This window comes from Diprion similis, chromosome 3 (assembly GCF_021155765.1).
Source record: "Diprion similis isolate iyDipSimi1 chromosome 3, iyDipSimi1.1, whole genome shotgun sequence".
In the NCBI taxonomy this organism is placed as follows: Eukaryota; Metazoa; Arthropoda; class Insecta; order Hymenoptera; family Diprionidae; genus Diprion; species Diprion similis.
Window position 1 is genome coordinate 7,464,507 of NC_060107.1, and position 23,374 is coordinate 7,487,880.

The 23,374-nt window shown below is 40.7% G+C and overlaps 1 protein-coding gene across 1 annotated transcript in view; it reads left to right on the forward strand.

Moving 5' to 3' along the window:
• Window positions 1–3,272: 3,272 nt before the first annotated feature.
• LOC124404606 overlaps window positions 3,273–23,374 on the forward strand; it is a 31,366-nt gene continuing 11,264 nt past the window's right edge. The window contains exons 1-5 of the mRNA XM_046878908.1: window positions 3,273–3,460; window positions 20,965–21,115; window positions 21,575–21,771; window positions 21,967–23,050; window positions 23,117–23,370. Of these exons, the coding sequence (XP_046734864.1) occupies window positions 3,385–3,460; window positions 20,965–21,115; window positions 21,575–21,771; window positions 21,967–23,050; window positions 23,117–23,370 (1,762 nt within the window). The 5' untranslated portion in view covers window positions 3,273–3,384. The remainder of the gene's footprint in view (window positions 3,461–20,964; window positions 21,116–21,574; window positions 21,772–21,966; window positions 23,051–23,116; window positions 23,371–23,374) is intronic.

The window sequence follows — 23,374 nt, forward strand, 5'->3', positions numbered from 1 at the left end:
TAATCGATAACGCCGCCGCGTCAATGAATTATTATCATCAATCTGCCAAGTGCTGAAGGCAAACTAACACTGACTATGATGTCACGTCGTCTATAGTTCATCAGGCGTTATAGTTCCACCACCGCGATCGATGATTATAAGAAACAGCAAAACAAGAATATATCAGCAAACGAGAGTTGGAAGGGAAGATTTGCAAAAAATGACAGGAAAACAACGCCTGGAGGTAAAAATTACAATTTTTAATAATTATCGCAGTCAGTCAAACAGCTTATGAAGACGGAAATCCCGCAACGTTCTATGGGTGTAGCAATTTCTTACTGCGCAATCATTCCAGCGTGATCATCTATCAAGAGCAATATATTTTTTTTTTTCTTTTTTTTTCCATTTTTATCACCGTTTTCAGACGTTAGCGAGTTATCTGTTCTACACACCGCAAACGGAAAAAAATAAATGAAAAACAGAGAAAATAAACAAATAAATAGAAGCAAAAAACAAACTAATAAAAAATTACAGAAATATTGAATTTCGTCATGTCTGTATTCCATGGATTGTATATTGGGGCAAGCATGTGAACAGATAACGACAATCGGAGTCTATTGAGTCTTACAATTAGTTACAAACATAGAAAAATTAGAGAGCTGAGATTGGAAACTAAATGAGGAAATCAATTATGAAAATTACATTTTTATTATTTAAACATTTATCTCGAAGATAATTGTACATGACCTACTATTATAAGTTAACAAAAATTTATCGACATCGAAAACTTGTGAACTTATCAAGTTCGTTGATTGATTCAAGGCACCTGATGCATTGACGAATGGACGAGAATTAGAAAATTAGAAAACGGTGTATTTCTATTGCAAATAAATTCTCTGTCCCTTGGGAATCTATTTTATAAATTGAATTTGTCAATTTTTTATGTCAGCTTGCTATGTCCGTTCGGATGATAGTTAGCTTGCATTATCTTGTTCAATCCCATTAGATTAACGAAAATTGATTAGAAAAAAGAAGCTATAGCGATGTCGTAGGTACGTGATTTTGTTAATATTGAGTAATAAATTTATTGCGACATAAAAAACCCGTCATCCAAATTTCTTGACATTCTCAAAAAAATTCTTGTTTCTCCATTTATTTGTATTTATTCGTAAGGAAACGATCAAAGTTCAGTGAACTCGGTGAAAGAGTGATTTTCCCAACGGGCTTGGGGAGCCAATTATACCGCACGAAACGCGAATTGCAACATTCAACGTTGCGGGTAATTTTTAATAAACAATTCCAAATAGCTTCTTATCAGGTAAGTTGTTTGTCATCCAGACTTCCCGATTGTTAATGGCGCGATTTAATGTCTTCCCGTGAACTAATATAACTATATTATCGCTACCGGTTCAGGTCTCTAATTGTTCTTCAGCATAAATAAACGCTGGTATTCATTGGCTTACGGCAAATTTTTAATGCTGTATGCAGTTATGCAATCACCTGCTTTAAATCACTGCAACCGGATTCATTTTTGCGAAAACATGTCGTTGAATTTTTCAAAATCTATTTTTCTCGCTTGTCCAGTACGCGTAAATATATATATATATATATATATGAATTACTCCGAAGGAATAAATATTCATTGGAATTATATTAGCATCTGTTAATGTCAGCCGGAAAAACAAGGAGAGAAAGATGAGATTCTGATATACCTTATAGTGATAATATCGACAGCATAAAAACGCAACTTGCTATTATAACTCGTGCAATAATTATTATTTTCATGAGAGTAATTTACTCGATTATGAGATAAATTATTCTATTAGGAGAACAGCGTAGCACCGAGTATTCAGCTATATGATTACTCGCCGATGTTTTGTACTCAGGTAGCTGCAGTTCACCTTGCTTAATTTTTTTCAGCGAAAGCCTCCGACCGTTGTATAATATACGCATTGATTAGCAACACCAGATATCGTTGCCACAATGTTGCACGGTTGCATAACCGGCTCTACTTTCAACTACTTTAATCCTTCAATTCACGTTCGGACGCTCGGCGTCCCACCTTTTTTTTTACAGCTTTTTATTTGATAAACTACTTTTTTGGTAACAATACCGCGTTATTTGGTTCCACATGGTCCACAAAAAAATGCAAAATTCATTTATTTATTTATTGCAAAAATAGCACATGTGAGCAAATGATCAAGATTCGTACTTTTCGACGAAAAAAATGATTTTCTGTTAATCTACTATGAAAATCCGAATGCCAGCTTTTACACAACCTTATTACACAGTACACACCAAAAAATTTACAGAATTTTTACAAAATTTTTCTACTTGTTGCGTTTGTTTGTTTATCGTATTGAATCCGCCAATTTGAATTTCCGAATTTCAAGTTCAGATTCGTAATCAACCACCCCAAAAGCTCATGTATGCGAAATTTTAAGTGAATCACATGTAAGAAAAAATGTATGCACGAAAGGGTTAAGTGGAAGTATTAAATCTACAGAAATAATAGTTCTAGAAAATTTGAATGGGAAATTTATCAGAAGAACGGTGGAAAAAATATTAAATTTTGCACTAGATGCGAGGGTCATACATAATTTTTCTGCAAATATGCGCGCGTTCAATCCGTGTTCATAACTAGGCTGTCGGATTTCGGGTAATTCATGAAAGTACAGACAACCTAATGCAAGCGGTGATATTTTGATTCTTTTGAAAGAAATGAATTTAAAAAAAAAGGTGTTTGAGAATAAAACATTTTTGTCAAATTTTCGTTTCAGATAAATGTACACATTTACACACATATTCTTATATCACACGTAAACCTTTACTTATCGTGTAAAACTAAAGCTTATTTCAAAATTTCAAGCGATTCGAAGCATCGTTTCCACACAGACGTAAGAAGTAACGTTAATTTAAAATTCTACTATTGTATTACTACCATCATCTTCCACATACACACGCACACACACAAACATAAAAATCTAAAATTATTCAATATAATTTCTGAAATAGAAAAATGGATGAAAATGAAAATCGAAGCTCGTAAAAACTTTCCAGCGACACACAGTGATTCTATTACCTAACTTACCGACAGATGGTAAGGAGTCCAATCCTGCAATCGACTGACGGCCTAGGACCTCATCGTTGTAAGGTAAGACCACGGAGTGAGGGACTGCATTGAATCGATCGTGAAATCGCCGAGTGGCGCGACCTCGCGGTTGGGATCTAAAACATGGTGTTTTAGAGCGTGGCGGGTTCTGGCGTCGTAGGCGCCGGTCTGCCAGTGGTCCTCACCGGAGGCTGGAGAAAGCCGTGTCGGATCCTGAGCAAAACTCAGAGTCACGCGAGTGGCCGCGCGATTCGGTACGTGAGTTTGAACGACATTTTAGAGTGATACGGGCCATGTGGTCCAAGGGGGCCATGAACGTCACTAGATTCAAGTGTCTGGTGATAATATTGGGACTCAACCTGGCCCAGGGTGAGTGCAATATCTTGATTAATCGATGTTCGATTTGAATTCTTTTTGAAAAATAATTGATTCATTACTTCGTTTTTGGGACTAGACAAAGAAATTTCATTCTAGAAAACGTCTGCTAACGGTTTATAACGATTGAGGATTTTATTGAGTCCGTGAATCATTTGACAGATCGTCGTCAATTTGTCAGATATAAAGTCAGATTGAATTACTAAATAATTATCTCCGTTTTCAACTGTCTCGAATAGATTTTATTGAATGATTGATTAACGAAATTACGTAGCAATCTGTATTCCTGTTATTCGCTGAAATTGAAATGAAAATGAAATCCCGGATAAAACATAAAGTAACGAATTTACATAAGTTATACGCGTGCACTTTATTATGGCATAATGTTTGTAATTATAACAAATTACTATTTCGGCCTCCAAATTGATATGCAGTAATATATTCCACTTTTAGTCGTTAATTGAGCATTACACGATTTCAGCTAGATCTCCCAAAATGAAAAGCGATCAGAAAATATTTTTTCTCTAGACACAAATAGAAAAAAAGAAAACGAAATAATAATAAACTCGAATAACTGTTTTCGCCCGGGACAAATATAATTGGAACAACAAGACGAGTCTATTCAACTCTGGATCCTGCAACTGAGGAAGACCGACAAATATTATTCACCCTCGTATAACGGTGGATAATCGAGCGTTGATTAAGTTCGAAGTTATCAACTACGAACTAGAACATAGTCCTCGTGTTTCATGAGTAAAACCGAGTAAACTGGAATCGGGCTGAGATTTTTTCCTCGGCGCATCTACTCTTCGTCTCTTTTCCTTTTCGATTTGCACAAATGGGTTGGCCGATATCGGAGCGCGTCGAGTGTTTCTTGGTTTTCCAATAATTAACGAAGGTTCGAGTGAAACTTTTTCATATATAATGCGCGTAGTGAGAGAAAATTCCGTTGGCACTCTGTCCCGCGGGATCGCATTTAAAATCAATATATAATGATGAGAGGGCGATAAAAATACGCGGTGAGACGTGAAGTCTGGAAGGAATCGGAAGAGAAATTTTTCCTGTCAAGACACCCTCTCGGTGTTTGTCGTAACGGAACAACGGTTGCCGCAACTTTTATTAAAATTCAAATCCGGACACGATTTCGTTCTCGTGATTTTCTCTTGTTTTCAAATTCCATCTCGCACGTGCAGGAGCCTGCTGTTCAACAGTTTACTCTCCGGCGGATAATCTAAACTAATTACAAGCTTCGTGATATTCGAGGGTCTGATAAAAAAGGAAATTACGTGCGCGGAATGTTACGAAAAATACTGGACGCTTTTCTCAGCGGAATTTCTCAGTTAACCGTGGCAATAATTTTATTGAAATTCTTGACCATTTAGACGATATTGTGCCATAATGTCAGAGTTTAACCACTAAACTCGCAACAAACTTTGTTTGATTGGTATTGTTCATGAATCAAGTATTCACTCATCGTTTGTAACATTACAATTTTCAAATTCAGATTAAATTATCGAAGGATTCCACAAGTAGAATGTGAAATATATTGCGGTTAACATCCTTTGGAAAAATATTGCATAAATGCTCATCAATTTTTATCGTTATCAGGTGAATATTTCATTTCATGATTACCGACAGATAAAGTCTTCAAAAATTACATTTCAATTGAAACCAGAAACCAAGATAAGTGCAGTCTCAATGTGAAATATTTTATTCTATTTCCCTAAGGAAAGAGTATCGTGAGAAAATTTGAAGCGAGTTGTGCGGGTCCAAAAGCTGAAAATCATAAATTTGATTCGAACAAAGTGGATCAGTTTTGCACCGCATTTACTGTTCGTGTTCAATTTTCTTCGACGAGACAAGGGTCATCCTGCATAGCATATGGCAAACCATGCTTCAGCATCTTTGTGGTCCCATGTAATCGTGTTATCCAGCGATCCAATTTCTCGTATGTTCAATTCTCGAGCTGTATGAGAATTTTGCTTCTTTCTTTGTTTAACTAAAGACTTTGGTTACTAGAAGTGTGCTTCAATTTTTTTTTCCATAATGCTTAGCGATATACTTTTCAACTTTGGTCTTTCTCTGTCTCTTCAAAACGAAGGTAAAAATTCAATCTCTTCTCTTTTGACACTTGTTACAGAAAGAAATGGAACAACTTCATCTTCTTTTTTTGCAGGAAAATTTATTGGAACTTTGCGATCTGTAATTCTCACGGTATCCTGTTTTTCTCCAGAAAAAGCGAGTTATTCTTCATCCTTTTACTCCTGATCCATTATTACGCCATACTTTTAACGGAAGTGCAGAAGCTGTGTGAAGAACGGTTCTGAGATGGTTAGAACAATACTTCCAACAATCAAAAACGACATTTTTTATTTGCTTGAAATAAAATACAAGCTTTTGATATTCCTTTTTTTATCTTCTTCATCGTAAATCACCTGCCAAGTCTTTGATGAACCCTTGCTAATTTGATCACACATTTTGCAGACACAGTATTCAAACAGTAGACGCTGTAATGGCTGTAGGCGTTTGAGATACGATAATAGAACAACTAACTTCATTGGCGCAGCAAAAAGGGGTCGCAGTTCAGAAGATCAGCCCTCGAGCAATACACGTCTCGACACCTCTGTACCTGCGGCGCTTAGCTAACAATAAGTTGTTGGTGTTAACAGTGAAGGGGGTTGAAGGTTACTGGAGGGGGGGAGGCTAATTGAAAAACCGATAGATTGAGCTGTCATGTATCGTATACTAGTTTTGAAATTAGCGACGCGTCTGTAATTTGAGATATAACCAGCTACTCGAGACAGTTTAATTATTGTTAGACTCGAAATCAGTCCAAACCCGAGTCTTGCGAATTGGGATTCTGTCGAACAGGCGTAAAATTGATCCAGAAAGTGTGGAAATATTAATAATCATAATCATTTTTTCCGTAATCTGTTAGATAGAAAAAACAAAAATAAAAATACCGTCACTAAAAATATTTCAAGTCAGCTCTGAAATGTCGAATTAAAATCTAATTTTTAGATTTGGATAAATTTTTTGAAACACATAAACCTCTGTCGTTTGATACACAATATTCGAATGATTTGAAAAGTGAAATATCAAGTTTTACTACGTTTGTAATTTCGCTTCACAATTTAGTTAGTCATAATTCTGGATATTTTTAGACATAGTTTCAGCTGTGTGGTTTTCTATCAATTTCGCAACCGATCATCATCAACACTTTCACTCCAACCAAAAATCTAACAAACGTTCGGAGCGCTCTAAGCCCGCGTCCGACTCTTTTAGGGAGCCCATTAACCTTGTAACCCCGTTGAAAGCACTTAACATGTGTCCAAAGAGTCGGAAAGAGAATCTTGCGAGCTCATAAATCGTTTGTGATCAGTAATCCAGACAATTAAGTTTCGTGAACGATACGAAGAAAAACCAAACTATAAGTGTAGGTATCTAACATGCATATCACCGCAGGCGATAAGTGACGACGGCACTAATGGAGTCCTAATACACAGAATTTAAATTGCAAGATTAGAGCGCGGCGCCCGCGCTGCATTTGCTAATACAGCCAATTAAATCGGTCACGTCTTTCCTACTTCTCGGCAAGACTAATACTTGGATCATACATGGATAATATGCAGCAGCATGAAGCGAAGCAGCCGCAAATTCCGTTAAGCGTTTCTGCACTATCTAATCCTCGAAATAAGGGGGCTGCAGTTTATTCTAATACGTAATTGAGGCAGAGACGGCGTAATTTCGCAAGCACAAAGCGTGTTTGGCGAGGCGTAATTTTCCCTGGATTATTCATATGCCGCGCCCTAGTCGTGATGCGAAAATTTCGTACCTTTGCTGCTTGGAATATCAAGATTCGTTTCAAGGAATTCAGGGATCCTCTGTCCTTCTGTTTTGAGTTTTCGTAGTAAAAGTTTAAAAAAAAGTTACCGTAATCTTTCAAAGAAAACCAAAAAATCTCTGAAAATCTTTCGTTAATATTTTCATTCAAATGTAGAAAATTGAAATGAATTTGGTTCGTCTAATAACCAGCATAAAAATTTAATGAGAATTTTAAATGAATTTCAGTTAGCTGTTATAATCAAGTTATCCTAATTGCCTTATTCATTTAAGATGTATTCGAATTTGATGAAAAGTTTACTTGAGAATGTATCACAATTTACGATAAATTTTTCGCGAGATAAAATTTCCGCATCGCTGTATAGAAGGTAGAAAGTATATACGCAAAGTAAAATACACCGTGAAAACTCTTCGGTTATAAAAATAAATCTTTCCTTCGTCCAAGATGCGAGTCGAGGAACGATGTAGGTCATCTAATTCCCCGCAGCGACACGCCAGCAGACTGCACATGTCCGATGCACCGATGCAGCAGAGCTTCCACCACGCTCTCCGCTGGAATTGCAGGCGTTTCGCAGGAAGCTGTTTTACATCGACGTTTCCCGGCATCCTGCGAGACTACAGGAAATTGGCACAATTTTGGAGAGCCTTAGAATGCACCGTCCTGAATCTAATCTCGCGCACGGATATCCGAAATAACAATCCCGAACGTGTTGGACTCGAGCTTGTACGAAGTGCCAATCTGCGGGTGATGACAGCAGAGCTTTTGGTGTAAAAAGCTCTTCCTTTGCTTGAGAAGAAACGTCATGCAAAGGACTCCGCAGAATTGGTATGGAAATTGGATGCTGCTCGAATTGGCTGGATTTTCATTATGTTATAGTGCAGATCCTCACGATGAAAAGTTCTCACGGACACAAGTCCCAAAAGTTAGTAGTTGTCGAGATACAGGGTTCGGAAGAAAGGAATCTAGATTTTTTTATACCGTGGATTTCCTCATTTTCATGAATTATAAAGCTTCAAGGGGACTTGAAATCAAACAAATTACTCAAAAAACAGCAAAAGGCTGTGATTGATTCCATCGATGCATTGATTCGATCCGTGAACTTGCTGTTTCACCGAAAGGAGGTGCAACGTCAGATTTTGCGTGGAGAACGAGACCCTCCGACCCTTGCGATAATCGACTTGGCCTGTTTTTCACGCGTCTGCGAATCGGCTATGCAGTTTTTGAGTGATATATTCGATTTCAACTCCCCCTTGAAGCTTTGTAATTTGGAAAAAGCGCGTGATCCATATATATTAAAAAATCCATACACCCTCCTTCCAATCTTCATATAAGGGTTCTGCGAGTCCTGTGCACAGATTTAGAGCGAAACTGAACGCGCGTTGCACCGAATCGAGCGTGGATAAAGCTTTTTTCTACAGCTGTAGAAAAGTTGTGGTTATATGAGATAAATTTTTCTCTCTTCTTCTTCATTTTTCGGTGGGTTTTTGTAAACCCCAAGTATTCGATCAATTGTCGAGCTTAAGCCGAAAGCTGCTGCTCGTGATAATCGGCTTATAGCTGTGAAACGATTTATGGAGGGCTTTTTTCAAATAAAAGTGTATAACCGGGGGATTGAAAATTATTTTACTTTGATCTGGCGCTTTATATATCTTATGTGTCTGGGGTTGCACAGATTCAAACAGTCAACACTGTTACGAAGGCTGAAATCACCCGTTTCACCTTCCTTTCTAGTCTAGTAGTCGTCATAGCCATAAAAGACGTATAAAAGCTTTCATGTCTTAAAATAAGAGTACCTAAGATTGCTGCGTCAACCGATATTATTGTAATAACAGTCTTGTTTCTGACTTTCATCTAGAAACTCGTATGGCTGTCGATAAAAGCATTTTTCATTGCTTAATTTATTTGTGCTAGTCGGATCATTTCTTTAGGCTCAACGGACATCGTTATTTTATTCCGTTATACGAGATCGTTACAATAATTAATTTTGTTGAAAAATATTAATATTCAATAAATTTAAACAATGCTGGTTAGGTTCTGTACACGCAAGAACTTGCTTTCGTTAATTATTAAATAAACGTGTGGAATTTTAGTGAAGAATGTTCGTGTTATTAGGTGTGATAATCAGGCTTTAGTATCTTGAAAATTTGCGGATAAAAATTGCCGTCCGTGGTATAGTTTTACAAAAATTACCAACACACTCCTGGGATCATGAGAATTTCATGCAAAAAGAACTCAAACGCATGTCAATGAAACCGAAAACTTTTTTAATCTCCGTGAAATATCAACTGTCAAAAAGTTTCATGGAACGAATATTTCTTGCTTGTTCGTATTGATTATTTTTCGATATTGGTTTAAACCACGCAAGGAATTTGTGTTTTTTGAAAAGTTTTATTCATCAGATTTACTATGGAGTAAAACATATAGCATTTAATTCGCAATCCGATGATTAGCCATAAAACGATGCAACTAATTATTTCACACGATATAGAAAACTTGAGTTTCATAAATAATTTTACATATCAAATTTGAACATGATTTCTAATTTATTTTTCTGTCATTTAAACTTTTATTTTATGCAAACAAGTAACAAAGTTTTATAGAGTCAATAACGAGATTGTAAATTGGATACAAACTTTTACTATCTACGCTTATATACCGAAGGTATGCTTAAAAGCTGTGTGGAATTATTCAAATCATTGATGAGAAAAATTGCGCCTCAAGTAGGGGCAGCTCTTGATTCGAATCGATATCCAGCATCTACTTGCCAAATACAATTCATCCGAAGAGGTAAACAGAAAAAACACTTACCTACAAAAATTTTTGCGCAATGTTAAAAATCTTATGCCCGTCAAGAAAAGTTTGAAGTTTGAGTGACGTGTCCTCTTGAGGGTATAAGGTAAGTATAGAAAAAAAAATCTGGAGGACGGAAATAACACAAAACGAGAAGGAAAACGTCGAGGGGCGGTTGATTTCATGCATATATGCAGGAATTCGAGGGATCCTCAGTGCAGGTGAGCTGATCGTCGGGTTGTAATATCGCCGAGGATAACGGTATGAAACTGAGAGATTTTTCATCCGCGGATAAGAGGATCTGCACCGCCTAGCTGCACGCGCTATGAGATGGAAAATCGAGATTTTCCCATACCCATTTCGCGGCGTGATTGCCTTCGGCCATTTTGCCGTGGATAATTTGTTGCCGCCTCAGTCTTCGAGTCGAGAAATAATCCGGAGCAACCTCACGATCCAGCCTCGAAGTCGCCGCTGCATTTCGGATACTCCGAAAAAGCCTAAAACTCTAAACTGTCTGCGTTCCCACGGTAACGAATTGTGAAAGTCACCATGCAGCAGCAGCAGCAGGGCAAAGGGCGAGGCTTAACGTAACGGAGTATTTGGAGCACCGTTTTTAGAACGCGGTTTTTTGCTCCTAAGTTGTTTTATTTTATTTTATTTTTTTATATTTTTGCCTTTTTTTATTACACAGAGAAAATATGTAACGTGACCTTTTTAAAATAATCGATAATTAAAACTTCTTCTTTTTTATGTTCAGCAGAGATTCTTCCAATATAATTCAAGTCGATTAATTTGATCTCACTTTTTCAGCTCTGCTGTTTAACTTTTTATATCCGCGATAATACATCTATAAAAATCTTGATCAAACTGCCGAAAAGTGCATCAGGACAGGACTAATCACTGATCGACTTCTCCAATCAAAAAGTGAAGCGAAAACGCGGCGTAATCGAATTTTGTACAGTCCCGGGCTGATATATTCGCGATTATTGGCTCACCTACAAGCAAAAAAAAAAAAAAAAAAAAAAAAACAAATGAAAAAAAATGAACAGCCTAGAGGCGGTGTTGTATGTAAATAAATTCGAGCACCAAGCTAATACCCAAAAACTATGATAAAAGACGAAGTAAAGATAAACAGATAACAAAAAAACAAAAAAAAAACACAAATAGACAAAAAACAACAGACCAACTTATCAGAACTTTTCTGATCGAAGAGAAAACGGAACGTGCCTGTCTTGTGGGACAGACGCTGGAATGAACCGGATACCAATTTGCTCTGAGACCATTATTCGTATATAACACAAGTTTTTCTCAACGCGTGCCTTACCATATATCTCTCCGACAAACTGCCCCGAGTCTTTCAAACTCTCTCACATTTCAAGCTCTTCTTTGACGTCCGCGTAAATTCCCTCGGATATCCAGTTTTACTTTATATATATATATATATATATATATATATATATACACAGAAATCTGATCCCAAATCCAACCGCTCCGACAGCGCGAAATTCTCCTGATTGATCGGGTGTATGATGAGTTTCGATGTGTACCAGAGTACAAAGTTCAGATCTGCCAATACTGTGAGCTCAAACTGGGCGTTGATTACCGCTGCGCCTGTCGATCCTTCCAACGACGAAGAAGAAGAAGCTCTCTAAGTTCCCGCTGACGGGACTCGGTCGACAATTTCGTACTAATGGTCAGAGTAGTATATTGAGACGTCGTCCAGGTGCTATGAAGTTGAGAGTTTTCAACCATTTTCATTCTACGCAAAGTATATATATTATACTTACATCGAGAAGAATAGTTATGAAAAACGCATTATTGATTTTATTCACTCGAAAATTTTTTTTGTCAGTTCTTAAGAGGTTACTTTTTCAAATTATGTAGGTTAGTGACAAAATATCAAAATGCTAGACGGCTCCACAGCGCCCGATTTTCTTCGACTTAGCTACTTTAAACCAAGAAACAAAGACGTGGGGTCGTTTGTACCCCAGAGTGTGAAACAAGCGTTAAAGAAAGCAACACCGATCATTATGCCTGAGGATTGACAGAACTGGTTCTCGAAACTGCAAGCACTTGATCCCTCAGGTAGTAATTGGTTAGTGCGGAGGCTAGGCATGCAGGGGATGCTCGATTCCGACCGCCATTATCTTTCCAAAGTTTCTGCCAGCCTGACCCGAGGGAAGTTTGCCGGGTGGTTAATCCCTGGAGATGGTAAACCAGGTGGATCTCGCCGCGGGACGAACGGAGATGTAATCGCAAAATCCGCCAGCCTAACGATCAGGAATACAAGGGTGAAACTCAGGCTCTGGTTCAAGGGACGTAACACGTATCGGCCGCTGAATGCGGTTCGAGGGATGCATCGCTGCAGGGTGGAAAATATTTCACAAAGTTGTAAAAGCGCGGAGCTGGGACATTGGCTCGTTTGGCAAAGCGTGCTCTGCAAACTTCACCCCCCACCCCCACCCCTGCAGTGACGCAGCCCTATTATCGCGTACGGCTTGCTATTATTCCGTAAGCTACGAGACTAACCCCTAGTTTTAATTGGCAAAACGGCTTAAACTGCCCCCGCAAATCGCCTCGCGGTCTGACCGACCCTGCGGCTTCGTAACAACGTTAACTTGCGGTTTTAGCGACAAGAATTTGGCGAGGTTTGTTTCTAGACCGTTTTGGGGGAGGGGGGTTGCGCCAAAATTGAGGAAAGCTTATTATGTTGGCTAGTTTCAATTCCGATAAGTCGTTACTCCGACTTTTACTCATTTTTCGACTTTCCATTACCAGGAAAGCAAGTATTTAAATTCCGAGAATTTTTAATTTTCTAACACCGAATGTAACTTTTTCCGGAATTTTTAACCCTTTATTTTAATGGCAGAAGATGTTTGCTCTTTGGCTCTTGTGACTCCAACTTCTTTTCTATCCTCTAAAGGGTGAGACTCGCGTGACACGCTAAAAATAAACTCATTTTTAGACATTTTTTCTATAATTAACGAAAAGATCATTTCTGAACGAAAAATTTCCTCGTTAATTATGCAATTATAGCGGTGTAACCATACAATATCATTATAAATGTTGGTTCAAATCATTAGGAAAGTATTAACAAAGGCTCACGCCAAAGGCAAAGTCGATCAGATAAATAGTTTTTAAGTTATCGTACACGCGAAATCATCGTGCGAACGGTTTCGCCCCAATAAATCATTTTGTAATAAAAAAAAATTTGGTTTTGTTTTCCCTAAACTTACAAAAAAATACCGTAAAATTTTTGAAAGGATCAATTGTACGGTTTCTTGAGAAAAAATGTCTAAAAATCACCTCATTTTTAGCTCGTCACGTGGGTCGATCTCCCCCTTAAACACTCTACGAAATTATACGAGTGAGCGTATATTTTGCCAAGTCTGGATGAGGTTTTATCACTTTCTCTGTCTCCTCGTCGAACTTTGTTGTCGAATTCCCTCACTGCGCGAGTGACTTGGTTTGAAATTAATTTACTGACAAGGATCATATTTGCATATGATTTTGGATCTGGAGTTTGATTGGATAGTGTAACCCAAGCGTCGTGCGCCTCGGTTGAACGAGAAATTTATCAGCTATCTAACAGCCGCGCTTCGTAAACTCTGATGCCTCTCTCCCCTCCGCCCAGCAACCTGCTGATTGATCCATATTATATGCCTACCTACCTGCATACAGCTAGAAAAAAATTGCCTGACCTTTTCCACACCCAGAAAAAATATTTCATGCAGATGAATCAAAGTCCGCGTTATGTCATGCCGTCGTTTCTACGTCAACTGGACCCCCTTTGTTTTCTCCCATCCTTTATGGCGCGAGCACGTGATCATGGGTCGAAGGTATGATTTCTGCTCATCTCGTTTACGTTACTGAGCCAAAGCATCGTTGCAGTGGATTCAGCCGCATCACCGATGCGCCAAAGGCAATTGAAACTAATCGAGTCGGTTCGATGCTTCCATTTTTGATTGATACATAGAAATGAATTTCAGATAAAAACGTGGAAAGAATAACCGCCTGACCGCAACTGATAATTCGGATTCATTGACACCGTTTCCGACTGATTGCATCTGGTCAGCTGTATAAGGTATGCGATGTGAAAAGATTCTGTTTCACTCTTGGTGTATGAAGCCAATTGTTGCAAAGAAAGAAAGAAGACGAAGAAAAAAAATAACGCCTTCGGGTTTCCGGTGTATAAATGTCCCTGGCAAAGCCGTCGGGGTGGTCGGAGCCTGCTTGCGTGATAGACGGGTGTCAGTTGGTCGGTTAATTGAATTAACAAAGGAAAAGGAACCGCGCCACTCTGTCATCGTTAACCCTCGCACAATGGAAGACGCCGCGTGGCTCAGCTGAGCTCAGCTCTAAATGGCATATCATGGTACAGTAGCGCTGCTGAAGCGAAACGAAGTCGAACCGCAGCCGTGATCTTTCAGCTCTGATGGCATTCGTCGTCTCCGTGTAACGAGGCTGAAATATACCTGCCTCCGAAATTAATCGGACTCGGGGTCTGCTGCTCATTATGACAATTCTCCCTTAACTCTTTGAGTCGTATATATTATTGTGCCAAGTCAGCTTTTCAAGCAAGATAGTATTCTATGATTTTTCAGGTCACTGATTACGAATCTGAAGTCAGATTTCAAAGCTCAAGATCACGGATTCAATATGGTGGATGAAAAGTTTCAAATTTAATCAAATTTGGTCAAAAAACTCTATGCAGTGGTTTTCGGGGTGGCTGATTGGATTCGCCATACTGAATTTTCAAAATCGGACTTCAGATTAGTAATCAACGAACCCAAAAATACTCGGACAGAGTTTTTTCTCCGGATACGTTCGAGTTTCAATTTTTCGTCTGCCATATTGGATTCGCGATCTTCATTGTAAAAATGAATTATTCTTTGAATGTTATCGATTTTGTTCAATCAATTTCTTTCTAACAATAATAATTTACACTATATCGCAATAATTACTGTCCAGTATTGAAAACCTACTCCTATTCTATCAGAAATAGTAAAAAACTGTAGAGAAATATATTGAAAAGTTTTCTGAACATACAAAAAATTGACATAAAATAGGTGATAAGAATACTTACCCCTAGGACTCAAAGGGTTCTTAATTAACTGCGATATCCTCGCATCCCTGCGTAAAAAAACTTGAATCAATCCTCGCAACTGGGCAATTTTCAAAGACGTTTAGTCACGGAGAGCAATACCGCACAGCTGTCCGGCAATTCCAATTTCGAACAAGGTGCCGCGCTGTTTATTACGATTCGTTTCATTTCTTCTTTTGGGAGGCAGAATCGCCCCGAAGGGTTCTTACGTTTGGTCAGTTATTGGGCTCCTCCGGTTTCCAAGACTCCCTGGCAATTGTATCATGTATGTAGGTATACTCGTATGTACCTAACCTCAGACAATTGAGTGACTCGCGAAACGGACGGAAACATCCGTCTTCCTGCCGAGCTACAACTCGGTTAGACAATATAATGGAACTTTTCGATCAACCGCACAGGTCCGTATTTCGGTCCTGTTTCCACCTCTTCCTCGGGTTCCGACAGCCAACTACTCAGCCTTGCGATGGTCCGTCGATCCTCCGTGGTTGAAGCTCCTTTTTCACCGTCGAAGAACGGCATATTATTTATACCCATTACAATTGGTATCGCGAAAACCATGATTTGATGTACATAATTAGTCACTTTCAGACGCTGTGTACCTATGCTCGAGAAGAGACATTAGCTTAAAGCTTGAGATTTTGTGTTATGCAGGATTTTCGGGGAAGATAAAAGATAAAAAAAAAAAAAAGACAAGCCCAATCAAATTTTGGAAGCTCATTAAAGCTCGCCCTTTAACGTTTTTTAAGAAATGCTGTACTCTGTGGATAGAAAAATGATGCGGCTTCTTAAGCTTAAGATAAAGTTTGCTGAAGCTTGAGTGAAGCCGCAAACAGTACTCACAAGAAAAGCATCAGACCTCCTTGTCGCAGATTCTGCTGGAGCTTTTGGGGGTGGTCCTTTGGCCGAAAATACGGAGTTTCTGACGCGTAATTCCATCCGTTGGGCTTTCCTCTGCCCAATCCATAATAGAGTAGGTTTAGACTTCACTGTTAGTTCGGCACTTCAGCACGGTCCTGAAATAACGATAATATAGTATCCGTCTGTATTTGAATCCTTAACATCCTGTCATCGAAATTTCTTCAACAGAGGACAATGGGAATGAATTTTTACGGCTCTTCACTCGCAAAATTACCGGTACTGTAAATTCGACCCTGATGAAACGACACGTCATGCTGGCTTCACGTTTCAAACCAAGAAAACGGTTCTAAAAGTTTGAGTAGGATCCATGATCCAGAGATCTGAGACTATCCTGGTCAGTTCTTTCTAGTTTTAACTTATACACGTAATAATTTTTCATTTACACTTTCTGTTGGATACATAAAAATGCGTATCTTTATATATTAACCCGGAGGCTATAGTCGGTCGTAGAATTGGTGTTAAATAGGTTCGGTCAGAGATCGAAAAGGCAGCTTGCGTGTCTGGCGAAGTTTAAAGCTAATGTAAGCGCAAACGTGCCGCGCGCGTTCAACTGAACAAATCGCTAAGCGAATTTTTATTACCCTGGGTGGTGCAGACGGGTAAATGGAAAACCTTCTACGATCTTGACGGCGGTGGTTAACGCGTGAAATTTCCCACAACATGAATTCCATGCTGCATGAAATCGCTCGAGTCTAGGGCGGACGGAATGGCCTGGAAATCTCGAAGGCTCAGGTCAAAGTGGAAGACTAATAATAACGATGAAAGTTGCAGGGTAGTTGCGTAATCGTGAAATGGCATCGAACAGCCGACTCGGGAATTCGCAAACTGATGAAAACCGTAATTGCAACTAATTTCCCGCAAACTCTGCAACGCTGCGGAAATTGTATCGCTGTCCAATTATTTCTTCGCCTTGTTTACGTTCATTAAATTAGCTACAAGTACGTAATCAAACCACATGCAGAGATTGCAGCGTTCGCGAAAACCGATTCCGTCACTCTGTTTCTTCTCTATTAACTGTGGCTACCTTTTACGTATATCTGGGACGAGTGAATTTTCCAGACACTGCTCCTGATGATTCTTCATAAGATTCCCCGACCTCTTCGCATTTACGAAATACCTCGAGACTGCGGAAAGAGAATTTTTCAGCCGATCTCAGCTAAAAGGGCGCGAGCCGATTTAGCCCTCTTTTCGTTTCAACCTCTCACCTATAACAATTATTTTTGTAAAAAAATTGGCGCTGCATGAATAACCAAAAATAATGAATTAGCAATGGATTATCTTCTCCATCTATCGGTCGCTCTGCCATTGTAATACATTACGTTGGACGCGTTCATCGTCATATGTTAGAAAAATCAGACTTGAACCTTACAAGTTGACGATACTTATAGCTCGCTTCTGGATTCGTTTATACTCTCCAGAGATACAAAACTCGAGTAACGTTTTTCGTAAACCAGCGTCTCGTTTAACGGAAAATTAAACAAAGTGGCTTTGCTTTTCACCATCGCTCAACCTTTGAGGCCCTTCTTAATTAATTCTTTCTTTGAGTTATAGAAATGAAAGAGCTTAAAGCCGTGATGCGTATACCTCCGAGTGTAAATTAATTAAACCCCGGGTAACCGACTCGTCAACGCCCTTCCGCGATCCCGAATTGCCGTAACGAATCCTGAGGGATTTACCTCCTCCATTAAACAACCGGAATTCAGATGCGCATAAAACGCCGGTAATCGATGCGCGAGTGGTTTGAAAAAAGGGCGCGCTAATTTTATCGCGAAACGAGGTGTTCGGCAGGAAAATGAATCCCGCTAAAATTCCTGCGGGACTTAATTCCTGGGCGAAGTATCTAATCGGCGAGAAGGCTCGAACGCTCTCTTTCGGTTTTACATCCGGAAGTCGAGAGTACGGACGACAACGGAGCTGAAGAAAGTGGAGGAGAAATCAACGGAGCTGAGTGGCTCGGAGACGGGTTAAACCTCGTTAAGGCAAACTCCCTCAAGATTACGTTTTTGCGGGTGCCGGTACTCCGTCTCAGCCACCCTTAATTTACGACTTCCCTGTTAACAGCCCCGGCGAATACGCTCCGCAGCTTGTAGTTTATAAGCCCGCGATTCTGAGATTATCCACGAATCTAGAGCCACCTCGAGACGAAACTTGGTCCGCTACTTGCGAACACATTCGCGATTCGCAGAGGTATAGACACACTGTCTAACGGAGTCAAATTCACCGGGAGAACATTGATAACTCCTCAAAAATTTGACGGGATCATTTTTGTACCAGATCACGTCTTCCAGACCTCGTAATGCGCGATTTTTCATCTCGCCAATTTGGGGCTGCGAAGTTACGACGACGTCGACTGACGAAAAACTTCACAAAATGTCCCGAATAGTTATTCGCGTTAGATATACCTTGTGAATAAAAGAAAACAAATTTATATTCAGATATCATATCTGAAAACCTGCTCAAAATATAGTAAAAGAAAATTTTACTTTGTTCACTCCTCGCAACACTTCTTTGAGGGCAGTCATAAAAATACATCTCTGCAGTGTATAAAAGTCATCAAAACATTTGGATTACTTATAAATTTACAAAATGCCGCGTGTCAGTGTTAATTATCCGAACTTATTTTGCTACGTTTGTAATCAATTTACTCTTAAAAGTGAAAAAAAACGCCAATTTCCCCGCTGCTTTAAGATTGTAATTGAATATGTAAACAAATTGTTTAAAGTTTTTTAATGGAAAATAAAGTTTTTTGTTACTTATTTGTATAGTAAAAAAATTTTCAAAAAAACCAATAAATTCAGGGTGAGAAATCATAAATACACACTGTAAACCCGGTGAAAAAAAAAGTATTCAATTTGTCGCATAGCGTTATCAGCGAATAATCGTCGAGTCTCTGATTCGAGAATTGCAGCTACGACAATTACTCGGAATTCAACAATTAACTGAAATTACTTCTCGACCTCATTATTCGACGTTTCTTATAATATTCTTCTCCGGGAAGTCAGAACGCGGTTGAGCTTGTCGAATCTAGCTCCGTTTCCATTCCATTTTCTCTAACTTTCTTGTGAGTCGAGAACAATCAGCCCGAATTCAATTCCAACACGTGCAATAGACAACTCTTTAGACTATTAGGTACGGCTTCGGCTAAAGTGAGTTGGAGGTAACCTGGATCAGGAATTGCTGATCTGCCTCACGGCACGTGATCTTGACCACTCAAAAAGTCGACGGACTTCGAGACGCAGCTTTTTACTAACGTCAACCAGGAGCGAATCGCTGGCTAGTCACCGACTCACGTGACGATTGTGATCGAGAAAATTAATAGCAAGGCAGCGGAGAAACGTTACACGCGAGTTGCAGTCCAGCAAAGTCAATTTTCTAATATAAGTTTCGCAGTCTCATGTCTTATCGTAACTGATCTATGTCATAATTCTTCAAGGTCTGAGAAAGCCGGAGCTTCTGGTGAAAAAAAAAAATGGTCTATTCACTACAGAGGATGGAAGCGATCGTATAAATCCAGGAAAAGAACTTGAGAAGCTTTTCTTTTGCGGACAAACGTGCAATCTTGAAGAGTACACATTAATCATGAATAGAATCAATTTTAACGGGGGTTTCTTCGAGGTAAAATTCGCCGAATATTTGGCGTTGAGAGTTTTCCGCGTTTCGAAACGATTTTTTATGTTCTTAAATTTGTATCAAATTGTTTATTCTCATTCGTTTGCACAGGTCTAAAGCTTACAGCGTGAAATTGGCGGAAGAGAGCTTTTCCTGGTACGAATAAATGGGAAGAGAAAGGGGAGGGTAAGGGTGGGTAATGAGGTTAAATAAAATAGCTTGCGTCTCAAGTTCCACGAGTGGGAGCTTCACCTTGTACATTTCGTGTGAGAAACGAAGTTCGAAATAATAGCGCAGAAGAAGTTAAGATGGATGGAAAGAGAAAAGGAGAAAGAGAGAGAGAGAGAGAGAAAAAGAGCTAGAAATGCCCACAGTAATCCGAAAACCTTCTCCCCGGCAAAATTAACTTTAACAGCTTCGATTTATCGGCCATAATTCTCCATGATTCGAGAAGAAGTACTTCCGCCGTCGTTCGTGTGGCGTCGATTTCTAGTAGCGTCGTGTATGTGTCCACCATCGCTTCGCAATTTCCGTTTACCCGTTTATATCCGTTCCTCTGAATTCCGCGTGCGCTTATACAGCCTCGATTTATCAAATGCGCGATTATTTTGGCCAAAACGCGTTAAAGTGTGAAACTTGAGACGAAAGGAAATAGGATGATACGACCGAGGCAAAAATGGTTAATTGGAAGGCTCGCTCCGAGAGCAAGGTGAGCTTTTCACACCGTACACCTACCTATACCTATACTTAAAAGAGCTGACCGTCGAGAGAAAAATAATTAATTGATTACTCAGACCACAAACAACATGTCTTCGACTCATTTCTTTATTATATCATTTCACTTCGAGTCTCCCGAGACCGGAAGAACGATGTAAGTGACGTAAGATGCTCAAAAGGGCACCTGAATGTCCGTTCCAAATCGTAAACATGCCAATAACCAACCATTAACCGCCACAAGAAAAGAATCCCTCCGTATTACGTTATACGGTGAAATACACTCGGGCTCAACCCCCCACCCCCACCCTTCCTTTTCCGTTACTAACGTCGAGACAGTTTCGCACAAGACGGAGAAAAGCGGAGCTGCGCTGGGGAAATTAATCATCGTTCCATTACCGTCTCGTTTCAAAGTTCGTTTTCACGGTAACAGGTCACAATGAAAATATGACGGTAATGCTTTTCCACAACTTGCCTCGATAATTCAATTTGCCGCTTCTGGTTGGTTGGTGTTTGCAGGCTTCAGCCAAAATGCGGAACCCGGTGGAAAGGAGAGGCGGAACGTTGCTGGAGGGGAAACTGCGGGGCATCCTTACGACGATTCCGGACTTATGACCAATCCTGACAGTGTCTTCGTAACGAGCACGCAAAGGGCGAAGCAGCCTTTCGAGTAACGTATAATTGTATAGCTATGTATAATTAAATAAGCAGAGTCAGAAGAAAATATTCCTTGTCTTTGAGAATTAATGATTCAGGGGACTTTTATTTTCCTTCGACGAGACGATCTTGTGATTCGAAATCGTCAGGGCAGCTGACGCTGCTCTCAACTGGCAGCTGCAATAGCGCGGAATTACTTTTTGCGGGAGTGAAAAAATAGAACGGGAACAAAGCGTTGGAGAATCGAAAGTCCCTTCTTGATCTTGATAGTCTGGGTTCTTTGACCGAGTCGAATGAACGAACGGCGGAATGAACGGCGAGGTAAAAGGTGATGAGAGAAAAAGGGTCGTGGCTTGAATGGGGAGGCTGAAGGGCGAAACTTCTTGATATTTCTTTGGCGAGTCGAGAAGGTAGCGCTGGAAGAAGAGAAGAGAAGAGAGAGAGAGAAAATTCATAATTTGTTGTCCATTAGCTGGGAGGCGTTTTCCAGAGGCGAGGGAACGCTCGAGGAGAGAAAGGAGCTCTTAGCAAGGAACGCCAGAGAAGAATCAGAAGTGGTAGAGGAGGCCGTGATGCTGCAGGGCAATAAAAAGGCCGCTGAGGCATTCGCGACTTCGGCGTCACCGGCGGAGGTGGGCAAATCAAACCATCAAGACATCAACGAGACGAGTGAGTATTCAAGTCGTGATTCGTTTCCTCGGCCCTCGCGGTATACGCCGAGATGTAATTTTCTCGTCGAGTTATGCTGGGCCGTAATGTACCGCATTTCGGACCACGTATATATAGTGGAGCTCGAGTGGTTGAAAAGCTGAAAAGATTCCCTCCGTCCCCGGCTCTGTGTCCCATATTTATGAACCGTTACAGCAACCCTTCTTCCACCTCCGCGCAAGAAGAGCCGAAACAGGGTCGGCGAACGACGTCGTAGGCTGAAACAGTTCCTGGCAGTAATGTCCCGCGGAAACGAGAGTAATGCGACGGCCTCGAGTATCTCAGGCGCTCCTCGTCCAGGTCGCCGAGTTAACACCGAGCTGAACAGCGTGGTCCGGAGGCCTAAGAAAGACAGATTGAACACGGAGCACGGAAGGGTGTCTCAGCGGCGAAAGTCTGGCAGGACGAATCCCGGTGGAGATAAAGAGCTCAAGGAGGCCAGGGAGCGGAGGAAGAGGCTGAGGATGGAGAGGCGGAGAAGACGGGCCAGAGAGAGGCGACGGAGGAACAAGATCCACGATGGTTCGAAGGGAGGAAAAGGCCGGAGGAACCGGAAGCAGAAAGAGCCGGCAAACGTTGAACTCAAGGCTGTACCTCGGGTGAGCGAAATGAAACTATCGCGAGGGCGCGTCTCCGTCGATCAGCAGCGCGACGAGCCGCTCACCCCTGGACCAACGCTCGAAGAAGGGACTTCCGGTGGTCGGAAAAAGCTCCAGGATCATCGAGACCAGCGTCAGGAGAACGTGGAGAGGGAATTCTCGAAGCAGTTTGAAAAGGAGCTTTCGAGGTCCGCTCAGCCCTTGACAGCTGGTCGTCCGATGCCGCAGCCCAAAGTGGTCGATGGAAAGGTTGGGAATCTGGAGGATCTGCGATTCGCCGGTGAAAAGATCCTCGGATATTCCGGTTCGGAGAACGAACTGCCCTCCGACGACGCCAACAATGAGGTTTTCCCCGCCAACCACCTCGAGCATTATCGAGATTACATAACCAACGGTCTACTGCTCGGCCAAACTTCCACCAAACTCCGGGGCGATTCATACGCCGAGAATTCAAAGCTCCACCGGGAGACCGCCACTTTCCCTGGGAATTCGTCGGAGGCTGAAAATTCCATTTCGAACGGTCGGGATTCCGATGAAGTTTGGAGAACGGATGTCAGCGACATGAAGGGTGATCTGTCGTGCATAAATGGCACCTTCTTGCCGGCGCCATTGTCCAGGAACGCGTTGATCAAATACGTCAAGTAAGTATAAAAGGTCATTTCCACGACTCGTCAGGGAATAAGAACTGCACAGGGTTTCTGCCAAAGGTCTTCGACGCCGGGCCACGAGTATCTCGAGGCAGACTACGAATGCACGCCGGGATACAGCATGGCGACAAAGGCTTGTCGTCTGCTCTGCAAGGACCGTCGGTGGATCGGCGACATGCCCAGGTGTAAGCTGCGACGAAATCCGAACGACCTTTGCGCCGATTTTCAGTGCGACCAGGTCTGCAGAGAAGTCAACGGCACCCCGATGTGCACCTGCTACAAGGGATTCCGCCAAGAGGGAATCAAGTGCATCGGTGA